At 35.6% G+C, this 19858-nt stretch overlaps 1 protein-coding gene and 1 pseudogene across 1 annotated transcript; both read right to left on the reverse strand.

The window, feature by feature from the left end:
- Nucleotides 1-475: 475 nt before the first annotated feature.
- Nucleotides 476-2919, reverse strand: LOC116875652 (60S ribosomal protein L8-like). The gene is made up of 2 exons (XM_032871301.1): nt 2881-2919; nt 476-960 (listed from the first exon to the last, which is right to left on the reverse strand). The coding sequence occupies exons 1-2, from the start codon at nt 2917-2919 to the stop codon at nt 511-513; spliced, it is 489 nt and encodes a 162-aa protein (XP_032727192.1). The 3' UTR covers nt 476-510.
- Nucleotides 2920-18584: 15665 nt separating this feature from the next.
- Nucleotides 18585-19391, reverse strand: LOC116875667 (annotated as a pseudogene).
- Between the last annotated feature and the right edge of the window lie 467 nt (nt 19392-19858).

Here is a 19858-nt window from a genome sequence, read left to right on the forward strand (position 1 = left end):
TGCCTGGGTGGCTCAGTTGGTTGGATGACTGCCTTCAGCTCAGGTCATAATCCCGGAGTCCCGGGATTGAATCCCACATCGGGCTCCCAGCTCCATGGGGAGTCTGCTTCTCCCTTTGACCTTCTCCTCACTCATGCTGTCTCTCAATGTCTCTCTCTCAAATAAATAAATAAGATCTTTAAAATAAATAAATAAATAAATAAAAGTATACTTATCATGACAAACACTGAGTAATGTTTAAAATTGTTGAATCACTATAATTGTGTAAACCTAAAACTAATATAACAATATATTAATTATACTGGAATTAAAATTTTAAAGAATATAAATTAAAAAATAAATGCAAATTAAAAAAAATAAAAAATATAGAGTAGCCCAAAGAAGTAGTTCCAGGCGCTGTTCTAGGTGCTGGGGATAGTACAATAAGCAAAATACACAAAATCCCTGCACTTTTTTTTTTTTTTTTTTTTTTTAGTGGCAGAAGGACACACTTTATTGAGCCCCTCAACCCTAGTTCTCCTTCTCCTGCACAGTCTTGGTTCCCTGGAGACGCCCAGTCCGGCGGGCAGCAATAAGACCCACTTTGTGGCCAGCAGGGGCATCTCTGCGGATAGTGGAGGGTTTGCCAATGTGCTGGTGGTTGCCACCTCCAAAAGGATGCTCCACAGGGTTCGTGGCCACTCCCCGCACACGTGGCCAGCAATTCCTCTTTGCCTTGTACTTGTGGTAGGCACGGCCAGCCTTCAGAATGGGCTTGTCGACGCGGCCACCTCCGGCCACCACACCGACCACACCTCTGTTGGCTGAAGAAATGACCTTCTTTGAGCCCAAGGGCAGCTTCACGCGGGTCTTCTTGGTCACCGGGTTGTGGGAGATGACGGTGGCATAGTTCCCCAAGGCTCGGGCCAGCTTGCCCCCGTCCCCGGGCTTCTCCTCCAGACAGCACACCTTTCCTTTGGACTGAGAGATACACAACAGATAAGACAAATAAGTTATATAGTACAATAGATTATGCTGAGTAGAATTGTCAAAATTAAAGCAGAGAAGGGAGATGGATAGTGCCAGGTAAGAGGAATTGCAGTTTTAAATAATACGGCCAGGGGAAGATCTCTCTGATGGTAAATTTGAGCAAAGATATGAAAAAGTTTCATACTTGAGCCTTGCAAATACCCTGAAAAGCACATTCCAGGAAGAAGGAGCCCCAGAAATGAAGACCCTTGTATAGGAGCATGGGAAGAATACACAAGTATTAAGGAGTAGTATTACAGGAGCAAAATGATTAGGGCACTCCAGGTAGCTTCTACTTTTGACTTTGTGGCTATTGTTCCCTCTGTCCAGAACACTCTTCCTCCAGATGTACATGTTAGTTTTTATCTTCCTCAAATCTGTGCTCAAATCTCACCTTCTCATGGGGCTTACTCTAACCACCTACTTTAATACTGCAACCTGCTTGTGCCTCTTTCCACCATTATAGACCTAGCATTCTGGATCCCCCTTACTATGATCTAATTTACTATTTTTCCTAAAATTAAAAATTTATGTTCTAAGTCATATATGTTGTTTATTGTATGTTTCTTCCTTGCTTGAATGTGAACTTACGAAGGCAGGCATCACTTTTGCTTGTTTAGTGGTAGATACCAAGCATCTAAAGAGGGTCTACCACGTGAAAATATTTGATGACTAAATCAATGAACGAATGCAGAATGAATAGTTGATGAAGAAGTAAGTAAATGAATGGTGGGCTTTAAGTGGAGGAATGATATAATAACTTTAGATGTATTGTGTAGAACAGCCTAAAGGAAAGTAATTGCAGATGCAGGGAAACAATGTATGAATGCAGGGAAGAGATATCTGTAGCTTGGACCAACATGAGAGCTTTAGTGACAGCAAAGAGGTGCCTGCATCTGTATCTATTGTTGCTAATAGATTGGAAGTAATTTATAGAACCAAGAGAAAAGTTGAATATCATGTCAAAGATTTTGGTTGAAACATCTAGAAAGATAATATTTCATGTGACTGAGATGAATGGGTGGAACAGATTTGGGTGGCAGAAACAATCAGGAGTTCCACACTAAATGTGAGCACCGAGAGAGTAAGTCCAAGGATGGAGCCCTGGACACTCCAATATCTGGAATTGAAAGCATTGAGGAGAGACCAAAGGAGATTAAATAGAAATAACCACTTAAGTAAGAGGAAAAATCAAATATGTATGAAGTTCTGAAAACTAAGGATGGGAGTGATCAGTTTTGTCAATTGTTATTGATGGGTCAAGTAATATGATGTTTTCAATGAATATTTAATATCGATAGAGTAACATGGAGGCTTGGCAAAGCATGTGACCTCCCCCACCACATACACATATTACTTCCAACACATAACATCCAGTTTCTTTCTTTGTGTTATATAATTACTGCTGATAGTGATCTCATGAATATTTCTTTCTCTCCCTTATACAATGGTATTGGAGTTAACATCTTAAACTTTCATTCATTTGACCTCTGGCCAGTGAATTTCCAAAATACGTTACAGATTATTTACTTTTTATTTGAAACAGTCACAACTCAAATACACAGGCAATATGAATCAATAAAACCCATTTCTCTACCTATTTCTGTAACACCTTAGTTGTATGTCATTGATCAGAGCCTCTCTGAGTTTCAGTGTCTTTTTACACAGTTAAGGAAAATAGATTAGATTATTTAGGGATTACCAATCCCTCTAAACTTGAAAGGAAATCCCTGGACATCAAGTGCCCTGTGGCTCAAGTACTGACGTGATAATTGATTGTACAGAAAGGAGCAGAGACTCCAAAAAGAATGCATGAAACTGTATGAGATAAATTTTGCCTTAAGTCAGCCATGGGCACTAGTCTCCATTTACTTGAGCTGTTTCAGGAAGTTTACAACTCCATACAAGCATTGGACCTTAATTTTACCATACGAGCTCACAAATTTTATGATAGTGCATATTGTTACTACTAAAATCTCATTAAGATCTGCAGTTACCTAATTGAAGTATAAAATGATGTGCAATGTTAATGAAATGACAATGACACTCAAATGTCATTGTGAAGATTTAGAGCAGTAACAAGTTTTAAAGCATCTAAAATAGTATGCCACTATGTACAATAGGCCACTCATTTCATCAATAAATGTTTATTATCTCAATAAAATCAACTTAAATTACTTGGGGGAACAGAACTATATTATAATATAGGTAACAGATGATAATTTAACTATATGTATTATCTAGCTATAAATGATTATATCAATTAAGCTGATATTTTATATTTATGCACAGTTCAGTTTTGTTGAAAACACTTATTTAAAGTTAATTAAATGCCCTCTCAAATTTTCATTTATTTTAGACCTATTAAAAGGGGCATTTCTGGGTCTTTAATCTAAGGGAACAGAAAAATGATATGAAAAGTTTTCAAACCCACCAAATTAAGAATGAATCTAATAATTTTACTATATATTTTATCCTTGAATTTATGATCTCACTGTAACATTAAATAAATGGCCCTAAATGTGCATAAACCTGAGAAAGAAATGAACCTCTCATTCTGTTGTATAGCCCAGGGTGTAATAACTTTACCCACACGAGGTCTCAAATATCTGTTGATTGATATGTAACACCATTCAATCCTCAGGTCAAAAAATTCTGGGCATTTAATTTCTCTTGTTAAAATACATTTTAACTAATGATATCAGAGACTAGAGGTGACCTAGGAGGCTATAGGAAAAAGCTCATTACCCAGAGCAATAAACGTGGAGATCTAGTATTTGTAGACCATAATGATGGGATTCTGTTTTGATATGTAATGTATGTAAGTGAAAATCAACACACAGTGTATTTTAGGAAAAATCCATACATTTGAATCTAATATATATTATTGAATAACATCTTCACTGTGACTTACTTAAGCTTTTATTACATCCTAATTGACAAAAACTTCATGCCAGCCTTCATGATTACCACTCTATTTCCCTAAAATTATGCCAGTGATGGTAGGACTGTCTTATGCTGTGTTGCCTCATGGTCTATTATAGAGGAGCATCCGATGGTCAGAGAGACAGTAGGAAACAAGATTCCCTTCCTCTGACATTCTACCTGAATAGACATTAGCAAGCCATCAAACTTTCAACTTCTTATTTTTCTCACCTAAAAAATTGCAATAATTAATTGATTCAAGTATTAGTTTTATGAATATTACATAATGGCCATTTTTATAGACTGTGAAACAGTTGTAAAGTGACAGTTACAGACAGGACAAATGAGGCACCTGGTTTTATAAAATTTCATCCTTATGTAAGTGAAACATGAGAAACATACATAAGAACATATCATCTGCTCTGATGTCCTGTGCAAAAAGAACTGCTGATGAATTGGTAATTCAAGTTTTACTTAAAGGCATATGAATGAAGGGAAGGAGTGAAGATTTATGGTAAAAATATCACCTAGGGGATAGCAATTGTAGAAGTCCTGAATTGGAAAGTTTTATTATATCTGATTAACACAATGGAGGATATTTGGGACAAGTGAAATGCCATAGAAGATGAAGTAAGAAAGAGAGATAGGAAGCACAGCATGAAGTACCTTAAAGGAAAGTGAAAAGTTTCAATTTTGTTCTAAAGTAGTAAAAAGCCATCAGGAACTTTTTTCAAAACAATTAATAGACTTCAGAACAGCTTGGGATTTACAGAAAGATTGAGTGGAAAGTACAGAGCTTTCCTATAACCCCTCAACTCCCCCTGCCACCCACACAATTTTCCTTATTATTAACATCTTGAATTATGTGCTATCTTTGTTACAATTGATGAGCCAAAATTGTTACATTAACTAAATTCCATAGTTTACATTCAGGTTCACTTTCTGTGTTGCATAATCTATGTGTTTTGATAAATGTATAATGGTGTAGATCCCCCCCTACAGTGTCATACAGAATAGTTTCATGTGCCCAAGCATCCTGTTCTCTACCTATTCATCCCTTCCTCCTACACAGAACCCCTAGCAATCAGTAATCATTTTGCGATCTCCATAGTTTCGCCTCTTCCAGAATGCCGTATAGTTAGAATCATACATTATGTAAACTTTTCAGCTTGGTTTCTTTCACTTAGCAATATGCTTTTAAGTTTCTTCCATGTCTTTTCACGGAATGATGACTCATTTCTTTTTTATTGCTGAATAATATTCCATTGTCTTGATGTACCACAGTTTATTTATCCATTTATTTATTGAAGAACATCTTGGTTACCTCCAAGCTTTAGAAATTATAAATAAAACTGCTATAAATATTCTTGTGCAAGCTTATGGGTGAACAGAAGTTCTCAACTTGTTTAATTAAATAACAAGCAGTGAAATTGCTAGATTGTAAATTAAGCGTATGTTTAATTTCATAAGAAACTGTCAAAATGGGTTCCAAAGTGGCTGTACCATTTTGCATCCCCACCAGCAATAAATGCTATTGCACCATAACCTTGTCAGCATTTGGTGTTCTCAGTGTTTTGGATTTTAGCCTCTTTAATAAATGTGTAATGGTGTCTTACTATTGTTTTAATTTTAAATTCTCTGATGACATATGATATTGATCATCTTTTTGTAAGCATATGCCATCTGTATTTTTTTCTTAGCGAGATGTCTGTTCAAATATTGTGTTCACTTTTTAATTGGATTGTTTAATTTATTACTCTTATTCTTAAAGAGTAAGTACTCTTAAGAATTTTTAGTGTATTTTAGATACTGTCCTCTTACCAGATATGTATTGCAAAGATTTTCTCCCAGTCAGTGGATTCTTTTCATTCTCTCATTTCTGTATCTTTTGCAGAATAAAAATTTTAATTTTAATGGAGTCCAGTGTATAAATTTTCTCTTTCATGGATTATTTTTATTTGCATGTGAATATATGGTTGTTCCAGCATTATTTATTTATTTATTGAGAAAAAATTCTCCATTGAATTGTCTTTGCTTCTTTGTCAAAGATCAATTCAACATCAGAACCTATAAAAGGAGCAATCAATTATTTGAGTCCTTATTTTTCATATGTTAACCCTGCTGTATCAAGAAAGAATTATAATGGCAGTGGGAAGAAGATTAAAAGAGATTAGGGATTAGATTAGTCAAAAGAAATTGCTAGTATTTTGTGAGTGAGGGTGAAAAAAATAAGAAATTAAAACATAATAATGTTTTAACAATGTGAATATAAGGAATGAAGACAGACAACTTCTCTAAGTCACATTTGGCCCGAGACTCTATGAGTTTAACATTATCAGGAAATTTGAAATTTGTTAAAATTTGAGTGGGCTTGTTTATTTCTGTTTCTGTTTTTATTTTTGTTTGAAAACTACTGTCTTTGTAAGTTAAATTTTCATTTTATTTCACATTTGATATCATTTAAATTATTATGTTATTATACCAACATACCTGGGATGGTTAGGAGACATGAAAAAAGACCCAGTAAAAATGTGTCCTCAAGATATCAGCATATTGAATACCTTACCCTCCTTTTCAAATGACAGTGGCAAGAATGATGAGTAATATTTTGCCTTTGACACTAACTTTTAATGATTATTGCAATGTAGATCACAATGTGTTGGTTTCTTCTTAAATTTTAATTAAATCGTTTCTGGTAATTATCCAAATGTTAAAAGAAAATGGTATTCATGTAAAGCCTTGTCACAGTGTTGATTAACACTTTTAAAAAGACCAAAGAATTAAAAAAACAATAGATTTTACTAGTAAATTCCTCATAAACTGAAACTTGGAAAGAAACTTGTCACACTAATGATAATAATCTTGTACAAAAACATAGTCCACTTATACAATTAGGTAAAATCACATACGAGAAAGTAACAATTGCTGCAATTTTAAAATGAAATCCCCATCCTCTGTGGAGGAATGGTGTAATCATTACAGCAAGGTTTCTAAAAATATTGCTTTTAATTTTCTTTTTATTTTGGATACATAAAGACCATAATCTTTGGAAGCCTCTTCATCAAATCCACTTTAGGTGATAATAGCATTCCTACAGAAAGTCAGGAAAATGATTCTACCTGGATTATGGTGGGGCTTTCCTATTCTTTCCCTTATACCAGATCTCTTTTAGGCAATGCTTATCCTTTTAGGCAATGCTTGTCAAATGATATCTGATTGCCATATTATTGCAGACATGACATTTACTAAGTTCTACCAACATGTCACTTGCTGTAATAAACATAATCCCTGAATAGGTTTATAAATAATAGCATATTTGCGTAGATGACTATAAATATAGAAGACTGAGAAAAAGAAAATTTTATTTTGTTCAAGTCATGCTTTTATCAAATAAAAGCAATTAAAAACTTTATGCTCTGAGTTATTTTCATTATTTATTTATATATAAGGGTGTAAAGAAGGGACAACTCCTCAATATACAGATTCCCTCAGAAAGGTTGTTTTCTCAGTTTTCAATGTTGGAGGAAAACATAAAAGTCACATAATTTCAACTATGAATCCAATCCACAAGGCCCCTCTAAAATGTCTAATTCTGCGGTTCTCAAATCTGGCTCCAGTTTGGATCATCCCAGGAATTATTTTTAAATTACTGATACTCAGGTCCTATCCAGAAGAGTTTAATTAGAATATCTTGGGATAAGTCATGTTCATCAGTGTTTTAAAAACCTCCCCCTCTAGGGATCATGTGGCAGCAGAGTTGAGAAGTACTGTTTCAGCTTATATATGTGCCAACTAGTTAGAATCATTCCCATAACTATTCCCTCATATTATATGAACAAGACTAATTATGAAACTCTGAAGTCTCTGAATATTAGTAAAAGTTTACCCTGGGGACACCTGGGTGGTTCAGTTGGTTAAGTCACTGCCTTCAGCTCAGGTCATGATCCCAGGGTCCTGGGATTGAGTCCCACATCAGGCTCCTTGTTCAGCGGGAGGAGTTCAGTAAGCCCTTTCCCTATCAAACAGCTGTTTTTTTGTGTATGTGAAAATTATATTAAACAATAACAGTAGCCATATAAAGTCTCTGGGAATTATCCTATGTGCTTACAACAACTTGAGGAATAATTTGATTTATTCAATAAAATCCATGAAATCTGGTTAAGAACAGCAAATCTGTGACGTTTGAGTCACAGCAAATCTGTGACATTTGAGCCATTGAACCTGGTTCTACTCCTCACCCAGTTCTCCCATGTCCCAGCTCCTTGTTACTGAAATGACTCCCAGTTGCTCTACTTCAAGTGAGTCTGGCAAAGAAAACAGGGCCTTCCACTTTCCTCAACTCCTACTTCATGGCTACAATTTCACTTTTTAGGGACAAGCCCCAGTAGCCCTGTGTGGTGACAGCACACTTCCACTCAGGCACCACAGAGTAAACTGGGGCTCTTCATGATAAAAATTTATGTAAGAGAAGAGTTTCACAGCAATAGGGCACTAAGGTAACAATATGTTAAATGAAACACAAGTGACCAGAAAAGTAATGTAGCTTCCTAAACTATTAATTCCAGGGAAGAGTATAGAATTTGGAAAACTTTAGGGTTGTTGACAGTTATTCTCCTAAGTGTGTTAAAATACATCTAGAAATAATACACAAAAATATTTTTAAATAGTTTGAACATAACATTAATACACACATTTAATATATGTGACAAAGTAAAATATTCATTTTTATTTTTATTTTTTAACAAATGTAAACCACGTTGCCACCACTATTATCAAAATATATAATATTCCCATGACTCCAGAGTTCCCTTGGGCCCCCATGTCGTTGATCTCCTTCCTAACCCCAGCCCCTGGGAAACAGAGATCTAATTTATGTCTCCATAATTTTGAATTTTCTAGAATGTCATTCAATGGAATCATATAGCTATTTATTTTCTGTGACTAAGTGACTTGTCTCATTTAACGTAGCACTTTTGAGATTCATCCATATCACTGTATGTATCACTGTATGCATCCATATCACTGTATGTATCAGTAGCTAATACCTTTTAATGACTGAGTAGTAGTCTCATGTGTGAAGTATCAAGATTTATCTGTACATGATTTGTTGAACATTTAGATTGTTTTTAGCTTGGGGCCATTATTCATAAAGGTGTTAAAAACATTTACAAACATGCGTAGTGTGATAATGGTTTTCCTTTCTTTTTTAATTAAAAAAACTAGGAGAGATGTTGCTGGGTTTTGGTGAGTAAATGTTTAACTTTATACACAATGCCATAAAGTATTTTCTGAAGAGGCTGTATTGTTAAATAAAAATATTCATGTTAATATCTATAAAAGAACTTTACACATCCTGGAACTGCTTACCTCTTTAAACACGAGGGAAGCCTACTTCAGGACTTTAGTGGAAGAGAATGCCTTAGAGAACATATCTCCCCTTGCCACGGTCACCTTTCTGCAGAGAAGTAATTGTAGTTTAGATTCAGTTACTCTGTTTATTCATAAAGCTTCCTTATAAAATAAGCAAAATGGCCATAGCAACTGGAAGCTCATTTTTTTCTTCATCTATTTACCCTAGATTTTTTTTTTTCTGTTTTAGGCGTTAGCACACCCAAATTCTGTTTTCTCTCTCTCTCTCTCTCTCTCTCACACACACACACACACACACACACACACACACAATGTGCCTGTATTTCTAGCCTCTCTCACCTCCTAGAAGGTAGACCTTCTCTAACAGCCTAATGCTAAGTATTCTAGTTCAGAATTTGGAAACAAAAGAGAAAGTAAAGACCATGGAGATGGGAGGAAGTTCACAAGTAAATGCCAAGTGAAATTAATCTGTATAATAAAGGAAAAGAAGGGAGAAACACTCTGAGAAGTGCCTGAGAGAATTTGGGAAGAAGAGAAAAGAGAATATTGGAACTATTTAGCAGTATTATGACTGAAGAGTCCCAACAATGTTTTTGGCAGGTGTGAGTAGAGATTGAAATTCCTTTTAAATTACTTCCTGGCTTCTGCAGTGTTTCTCTGCAGATGATGTCACTTAAAACAGAATCACTGTTCACTGGTTGGTGGCTCCAATTGGACAACAGTTGTAAAAAACATAATCTCTCTGAATATGTATGTGTATAGGACGGAGAACTAATTGGTGTGATGCTGTTAGACTCATTTGTTACTTTTTAATTCTCTTTAAAGTTACCACACATCTATTACTTTGGAGGCAGCAGAGCATCTGTCTTTGAAGTCAGACAAGACTCAGTTAGTACCTGCAGTTCATTAACTGTGTGACATTGGACTAGTTCTTTAACTCATTTCCCTCACCTTAAAATGCATTAATAAGAGATTAACTCTCAGACCTCTGTTGGATTTTAAATGAAATAATGTAATGAAATGCTTACTAAATTTCTGGAATATAATAAAAGTAAAGCAATAATAGTTATTATTGGCTGTTGATTGCTTTTTATGAAAAAAAAAAAAAAAAAGGAACAACAGGGCTCCTAGAGAGCTAAGTCAGTTCAACGTCTGACTCTTCATGCTCCGTAATCAGCACAGAGTCTGCTTGAAATGCTCTCCCTCAGCACCCCCACATTTGCATGTTCTCTCTAAATAAATAAACAAAATCTTAAAAAAAATGAAGAAAATAAGAACACCAAAAAAGAATGCCACAGAGAGAGACATAGGGGTTGATGAGAAAAAACTTCCTGAAAAATATGCTTAATGGATGTCTGAAAAATGTGTTTGGAATAGGTGAATGACTGATTGATTGCATTCACAGAAACTTTTCACAATCCTATTTATATAATGAGTGTATAATGTCAATGATATTAAAAATATTTCAAAGGGACTACTACTTTCATTAAATTTCTCTCTCCCACATCTCAGTGCTTTCCTATTTAAACATCTTTCATTCTCTAAAAATACTAACGCTCTTCACAACTTAATGATGATTAATGTAGATAAAATATTCTTTATAATATACAGTTAGAAGAAATATCTAAATAAAAGATCAGAGTTTTTTTATTTTAGCTTTGTTGCCAACTCTATATATAAATTTTACCAATCTTCCTTAAAACATTCTTTCAGTATGTTTAATGTAAATTATTTATTATAAAATGATATAAATAATTAAAATGTATGATCTAGCTACTGCCTTGTTATGTTTTGTGTCTTGTTAAGGTTAATGATTAAAAAGGCCTCATGTAAATGACTCATGTTTATGGCTTGGTACAGATGCATTTACTCTTTTGTTTCAGATAAAATTGTTAGTTATCTAATAAAAAAGAAAATAAACAAGAATCCTTTGTTTAGAATAAGACTGAAATAGTATTTGGACTAATGCTTTTTCTGAAAACAACTAAAATACTGGATTACATATATTTTAGCAGCTTCTTACAACATCAAATTATAGTTAAGATAGGAAGAAATAGGGATGCCTGGGTGGCTCAGTCAATTAAGGGCCTGTGTTCAGCTTGGGTCATGATCTCGGGGTCCTAAAATCAAGCCCCATGTAGGGCTCCCTCCTTCTCCCCTCCCTCAACTACCCTCCCTCCCCCCAGTAGTGCTGTCTTGCTTGCTCACAAAAGAAGAAAAAGAACAAAACAGAATCTGTGAAGACACCTAATCATATATTAATGAAAACCAGTGAATTGCAGACAAGGATAAGAAAAGTTCTACCTCCATATAGTGAAACCACAAAAAAGATAAGATATAACAAAAGAAACCTCTAAAAAGGGAAAGGGAAAAAGACAAAAATACCTTCAAAGGAGTGACAGTTTGGCTGTAGAAGGTAGAAGCCAGAGGTCAATGCAATTATATGTAAACCATAGTATGATTCGTCTTAATTAGCTGAGGGATTAAGTTTAAACAAATTTCATAATACATTCTAAAAAAATAATTTGGTAACTGTTATGGGTTGAATTACGTTGCCTGAAAAGGATACAATGACATCTTCACTTATGGTTGTTGCAGATGTCATTAGTTAAGATGAGGTCACACTGGAGTAGAGTGGACACCAATGTGTGCACATGTGAAGAAACAGAGACACAAGGAGAATACCAAAGAAAAGGCAGAGAATAGAGTTAGTGCAGCTGAAAATCAAGAAATGTCAAAGTTTGCCAGCAAGTCATCAGTAGCTAAGAAGAGGCAGGGAAGGATTTTCTTACAGTTTTCAGAGAGTGTGGTTCCTCAGTACATGAGACTGAACTTCTAACCTCCAGAACAATGAAACAATAAATTTCTGTTGTTTTAAGCCATCTGGTTAATGATACTTTGCAAAGCTGTCCTAGGAAGCAAACACAGTAACTTAGTCAGTTACAGAGATGTGATATTGAGTATTTCTTACAACTCTGTTAAAAGAGATTTTGTTATTATTAAATGGTTATTAAATGGAATTGCTGGGTTCCTGAATGGCTCAATAGGTTAAGTGTCTGCCTTCAGCTTAGGTCATGATGCCAGGGTTCTGGGATAGAGTCCCGTATCAGGCTCCCTCCTCGGTGGGGAGCCTGCTTTTCCCTCTCCCTCTGTCCCTCCCCGCTGCCCATGCCCTCTCTCTTTCTCTCTCTCTCTCTCACTTGCTCTCAAATAAATAAATAAATAATCTGGGAAAAAAAAAAAAGAAAAAAGAAAGAAATGGAATTGCTGTTACTTCCCTAATGTTTTAGCAAAAGTTCCTACTGTGGAGGCTACAAATGATAGTATGAGTATCATTTTAATGAGACTCATGAATTAATTAATAAGAACCATATTAAACAAACGATGACACTAATATTTCCAAAAATCAACAAATAAATTAGATTATATTAGAATGATTTTATCAATGATTTACACTAATAACATATGACTGGGTTAGTAGTTCCATATATATTAAATGTTATTAAATTATGGAGCTAAATTACTATATTACTAAAACTGAGTATTTCAGTGTCATTTATTTATAAATATATTTGTTGTGTCTATAGTCATAAAATATTTTGAATATCATTCATATGTATTGTGCAAATAGATATGCCACAACTTTTAAGTTGGAAACAAATGCTGATTGTAAAAATGACTATAAGAAATAGAGAACATGAATAATATTATAACTATTAAAGAAATTGAAGAGTCAATAGTTAATTGAAGAGGATTTTTTCTTCTTTTTTTTCCTTCTGGATATTTTAGAGAATTTTCTTTGTATCTTAACATTTTTTAGCAGTTTTACTATACACTTTTAGGGATATAATTTTTCTGTCTTGCCTGAGGTTCACTGGGTTCCATGAATGTTGATTAGGCTTTCAGTTGACAACTGAATTATAGTTAATATTCAAGAAATTTACTAGTACTCTATAGTCAATTGAATAGTCATAAAGCCCTAGTACGGTGGGATTCTTAGAGTTAATTAAGAATTAAAATAAGAAATTATTCTAAACCTATAGAAACTTTTCTAGATAATAGAAAATGGGGGTGGAGATATTTTCAAATAGACATAAACTTGACACCAAAACCCAACAAGGTCAACATGAGACTGGAAAACTACAGCCTAACCTCAATCTTAGAGATGCACTGGGTATATATGGAAAATCATAGACATAGTATTATCAAACCAAATTCATCAATGTATAAAAATGATAATGTATCATGTCCAAGTTCATTTTTCTCCTCCAGAAATTGAAGTTTGGTTTAACATTAGAAAGTTAATAAAGGGGGACGCCTGGGTGGCTCAGTTGGTTAAGCAGCTGCCTTCAGCTCAGGTCATGATCCCAGTGTCCTGGGATCGAGTCCCACATCGGGCTCCTTGCTCGGTGGGGAGCCTGCTTCTCCCTCTGCCTCTACCTGCCACTCTGTCTGCCTGTGCTCACTCTCTCTGACAAATAAATAAATAAATCTTTAAAAAAAAAAGAAAGTTAATAAAGGTAACTCAACATATAGCAAAATAAAGGAATATAATCACATCTTCTCTCTAGAATTAGAAAAAACATTTGATAAAATTTAGTTTTTATTATAAAAACTCATAGAGAAATAGGAATAGAAAGTGAGTTGCTTAACTCGATAAACTAAAACCCCAAAACTATGATAAACATCAAGGTTAATAATGAAATATTAAAATATTTCTCTCTCCATTTGGATGAAAGACAAAGTTACACACCTGTTCATCTGCTTTTGGATGGTTGCAACTCTGTAAAATACATTTCTCTTTTACTAGGTGAATCTCTATTAGATTTTATCCTACATTCTTATGAATACCCTTTAATTCTAGCAGTGGTTTTATAAGTTTCTTAAAGATTTCCTTTTTGTTTGTTTCTTAAAAATTTTCAATGCAAAAACAGTGTCTTCTGTGATAAACACAGTTTTAATTCTCCCATTCTAATATCTATGTTTTCTATCTTCACCCTGTAGCACTAGCTAATGCCCCTCAAGACAATATTTAATAGAAGTGACATTAGGCACTCTTGCCTTCTTTTCAATCACAAAGGGGAAATATTCAGTATTTCACCATTATATACAGTTTGTTTGTTTTTAAAGATGTACATTTTTAGACTGCAGAAATATTTTTTCAACTCCTACTTTGCTGAAAACTTTTATTATGAATAAAGTTTTAATTTTACCAGATGATTTTTGTCCAATCTTTGTGATGAGCAATTGTTTTTTCTCCTTAATTTTGTTAAGGTGGAAAATTATGCTGCTTAAATTTTTGATGATTAAACAATCTTGATTTCTTGGATTCAATTCCAGTCATATATTTTTCATTCAAAATTTTGCTGGATTCTACTCGACAATATTTTGTCAAGGATTTTTCAAGACTGTGTTTCTGGGGAAAATTTGTCTATAAGATTCTTGTCTTATATGACTTAGGCTTTAATATCACATATATTCTGATTTGTAAATATTATTGGGAGATACCTCACCTCCTGCAAAGCAGACCTTGTTGGCCATATGTTGTAGATATCACCAATAACATGGAAGTGCTCAGCCTGATGTTAAAAGGAGTGAGACTTGAGGAAACAATGGGGCATAGTAGAAATGAACAAGCACAGATTTTATTGTCAGATAATTATAAAAATCATAGAGCCAGCACCTACCAGCTCTCTTATCTTGGTTGATGATCCTGAAACATTTCCAGTAGATTTCCTACATGCAAGTACCCTTCTAATAGTCTGCTTTCTGGAGAACATAATCTGTGACTGGAAATGAATCGAAGTTTCTTCATGTATCTTAGGGTTGTGGAAACAAAGTCTAGTCATTTCTGTTGTTTATGTGAACAAACGCAAAGGTTATGGAAGGAATAAGAGTTAGAGACACTTCAAAATCAGTGGGACAACCAGTCCAGGAAAGAGATTGGGACTGGCAAAGCTGAACATTAGTTCTCAAGAGTGAAGCTGAAATTGAGCACCTCATCAAGAAAGCACCCCCCCCCAACTGCCATCTTTGTAGAAACAATTACTCCAGCAGAAGCTACCAGCCAACCAGACAGAGCCATGTGAGTTCCAGAATACTTCCCCACCACTGACCAGTTATGAAGAGAGACTTTTGCCTCTTATATTCCCCTTCAGAGCCCAAGAGCAGAGAACCCAGCTCTCAGGTGAGGGTGAGGGGCATCTGTCCCAATTCACACCACTTATAACCAACTTATTAAAAGCAGAGATGACCTGTATGGCAGTGCAGAATAAGGGATAATCTCTGAAAAAAGCTCAAGATTGGAAAATTTAATAGAAAATACTGAGTTCTGAATACAAAAACTATTCCACTGTAGTAACCAAGTGCAACTGAAATTTTATGGAATGAATCAAAATGGTGTGATGAAGGCTCCCAGCATGTAGTGAAAAGAAGAGGTTCAATAGACACACTATTGAGGGACAGTTGTTAAGAAAAATTTTTCATATTTATTTTTAAAAAATCACTGGAAAGGGGTTTGTCCCTCATTTTCTAAGAATGTTTATGAAAAGTTGCCATTTTTTTCTCCCATAAACATTTCATCAACAAAAGCATCCATATGTGGAAATCTGTGTAAGAATTTTTTTTTATTTACTATTTCAGTCTTTTGTTAGATATAAAACTATTAAGGCTATTCAACTTTTCCATTCATCTTTATGTTTTGTTAATCTGGGTATTTCTAGGAGATTTTTCTATTTCACTTAATTATTGCTGCAAGGTACTCAATATTTTCTTCTTTTCCTTTCAGATATAGAGATATACCTAGTTTAATTCTTTTTTTGTAAGTTTTTTTTTTTTTAATTTATTTATTTGTTAGAGAGAGAGATAGAGAAAAAGCACAGGCAGACAGAGTGGTAAGCAGAGGCAGAGGGAGAAGCAGGCTCCCCGCAGAGCAAGGAGCTTGATGTGGGACTCAATCCCAAGACTCTGGGATTATGACCTGAGCCAAAGGCAGCCGCTTAACCAACTGAGACACCCAGGCATTCCTACCTAGTTTAATTCTTGATACTATCATTTCCTTTCTCTCTTTTTTCTCCTTCACTTTTATTTCTAAAGATTTTATTTACTTATTTGACAGAGAAAGAGATCACAGGTAAGTAGAGAGGCAGGTGGCAGGGGTCGGGGTGGAGATGAAGCAGGCTCCCTACTGAGTAGAGAGCCGGATGTAAGGCTCAATCCCAGGACCTTGAGATCATGACCTGAGCTGAAGGCAGACACTTAACTGACTGAGCCACCCAGGTGCCCCAAAAAACACTTTTATAGTTCACATATGACCGATGACATTTTAAAAGGACATTCACAAAAAATCTATATCTAATATTTTGCTTAATTGTGAAAGGCCAAATGTCTTCTCTCTAATATTAGGAACAAATTGAGGATGTTTACTGTCACCATTTCTATCCAACAATTTCTGTTCTATTGAACCTAGCCAGTTCAATGAGGCAAAAATAAATAAATAAATAAATAAATAGCTACTCAGATTGTTTAAAAATAATAATAATAATTAGATCATCACAACCCATGCAAAAACTAAAGATTTACTAAAATAGATAGTCCAAAATTTTAATTGAAATTCTATCTTTTGTAACAGGTGTCAGCAAACTATAGCCAGGGGACCAAATATGGCTTGTCACATATTGTTAAAATTAACTTCCATTGAAACACAACCATGTTCTTTTTGTTTATTTATTACCATGGTTGCTTTTGAATTACAACAGGAGGAGTTGAGTGGTTGAGATGAAGACCTACAGCTTGTAAACCCTAACATAGTTACTGTTGAGCCACCCACATGCCCCCAAATTATTTCTTTTCACACACGATTATTTTGTAAAATACCTTCTTGTTACATATTTATCAAAAGTACCTATAATTTTTGGAATTACACAGAATAAGATATAGTTGCTTTCAATTTTTGTGTTTAACAAATTTTAATGCATTATTTCATCATCCTCTAGCCAATTATAGTTATATAAATAACTATTTGCATGAGGCACATAGCAGTTTATTGGCTTAACTCCAGTTTTTTGTTTGTTAGGTTTTTTGTAAATGATCTTATTTAGGCAAAAGGTATGTGGTAACGTGTCAACAAAGAGAACTAGAAATATCGGAACATAGTATTTGATCAATAACGTTTAGTTAAATGATAAACTAGTCCATATCTACAGATTTTTCTCAATTTAAAATAATGGGTTGTTTTCTGTTTAGCCTTGTGTGGTACTCTTTAAGCAAGTTAGACAGATTAAAATGATTCCCTCTTCATATTTTTAACCTAAGAAATTTTAATATCAATTCATGAACTCAATGAAATGCCTCAGTGAGCTCCTTGCTTCTCTGTTTCTCGCAATTCTCTAATGGACAATGGAGGCTCGAAGCTGATGGAAAGCAGCAGGTTTGGGACCAATTCCAAATTCCTGCCACTTCCTTTAGTTGTGTCTTTTCTCAGAGCTTGGACTTCTCTCTCAAGAGCTGTTTTCCTTTCAGAGCCAGTTTCATTTTCTCTTAATCCATTACTTTCTTCCCTCTCAGAGGCCTACCTATACTATTCTCTGATGAGTATCCAATTCCAAAGACTAGTGTCTGCTTAATAGGACTTATTCACTTACTCCTCAGGTCTTTTCTGCTCCCCTTAACTCCTTCCTAAATCCCTGCTGTCTTTTCTTTCTAAATTTTTACTTTCCTGGAATCTGAGTGGCAAGTTTCACTTATGAAGTGCCACAGAAATACGAACTTGTATTAATTCCTGGGTCACTTCTGTGCAGGTACAGTAGAATGTTCTGACTTCAGAAACAATCTGCCTTTTTAGAGGCCAGACATGATTCAGTCCTGCAATTCTTTAATTGTGTGGCTATTAGAGTTCACTTCTGACAACTATGCATACCACCCCTTTCCTCCTTCTCCTCCTTTTCCTTCTTCCTCTTATTTCTCCACTTCCTCTTCTTCTTCCTCTTCTTCTCCTTCTCATTCTACTTCACCCTCTCTCCCTCTCCTCCTCCTCCTTCTTTTTTTTTTGGCTGGGTACAGTGTACATTATTGATGGTACATGACAAGGTAGGGCTACCCAAGCCCTTCCTTCTTCAAGAAACTGTGTAGAGGGGAATGATGAGTTGGGGCAAGGACTCCCCAGCAGCTCTTCCTCTTCCTCTCCTTCCTCTCTTGCTCTCACTTTTGCTGGTAGTCCAGGGGTCTCTCTCCTTGGAGGCCATGTGGACCTTAAGGTCCACCACCCAGGTGCTATAGCCAAATTAATTGTCATACCAGGAAATGAGCTTGACAAAGTAGTTACTGAGGGCAATGCAGCCCCAGCATCAAGGGTGGAAGAGTGGGTGTCATTGTTGAAGGTGCATGAGAAAATCTGGTCCTCAATTAGCCCAGGATGCCCTTGAGAGGACCCTCTGATGCCTGCTTCACCATTTGGTGAATTTGGAAACTTTCTCCAGGTGGCAGGTTGATCCAAGACTGACACCTTGGGGGTGGGCGTATGGGGGCACTGAAGGCCATGCCAGTAAACTTCCCATTCAGCTCAGGGATGACCTTGCCTGTAGCCTTGGCAGTGTTAGTAGAAGCAGGGATGATGTTCTGGGCAGCCCCTGAACCATCATGGCATGGTTCCAGAGGGGCTGTCCACAGTCTTCTGGGTGACAGTGATGGCATGGACTGTAGTCATGAGTCCCTCCGCAATGCTGTAAGTTGTTATGGATAACCTTGGTCACAGGGACCAAACATTTGGTGGTGCAGGAGGCATTGTGACAATCTTGAGGGAGTTGTCATACTTTTCATGGTTCACACCCATTACAAACATGGGGGCATCAGCAGGTGCAGAGATAATTACTCTCTTGGCCCCACCCTTCAACAGCCTTCTCCAAAGTGGTGGAGACTCCACTGGACTCCTCAACATACTGAGCAACAGCATCACCCCATTTGATATTGGCAAGTTCTCACTCTGGGAAGATATAGATGGGCTTTCCATTGATGACCCATTTCCCATTTTCATCCTTGACTATGACATGGAATTTGCTGTGGGTGCAATCACACTGGAATATGTAGAACATGTAGTTGAGGTCAATGAAGGATGATTGATGACAAAAATTTCCACTTTGTCAGAGCTAAAATCAGCCCTAGTGACCAGGTGCTGAATCTGGCCAAATTTGTTTATTCCAACCTTCACTACTGTGTCTCAGGGATGCAACTTGTATTTCACCAGAAGATACAGTTGTCTGTTGAAGGGGAAGCAGAGAGCCTGGTCCTTTTCTTCTTATGTGTGTGTTTATTTTCTTTCAATTTTCTTTGTAGTTATCAAAATGATGCAGACTTGCTTTCCATAGATTGCATTTTCATGCTGTTGATTGTTTCTTTTTCTGTGCAGAAATTTGTTAGTTTGATGTAGTTCTATTTCTTTATTTATGTTTTTATTGACTATAGTTTTGAAGTTATATCCCTGAAATCATTATGGAGACCAATGTCATGAAACTTTTACCCAAAGTTTTATTCTAGGAGTTTTAGAGATTTCGATCTTAAA

Source organism: Lontra canadensis, unplaced genomic scaffold (genome assembly GCF_010015895.1).
Source record: "Lontra canadensis isolate GAN:19392208 unplaced genomic scaffold, GSC_riverotter_1.0 scaffold42, whole genome shotgun sequence".
Taxonomy (NCBI): domain Eukaryota; kingdom Metazoa; phylum Chordata; class Mammalia; order Carnivora; family Mustelidae; genus Lontra; species Lontra canadensis.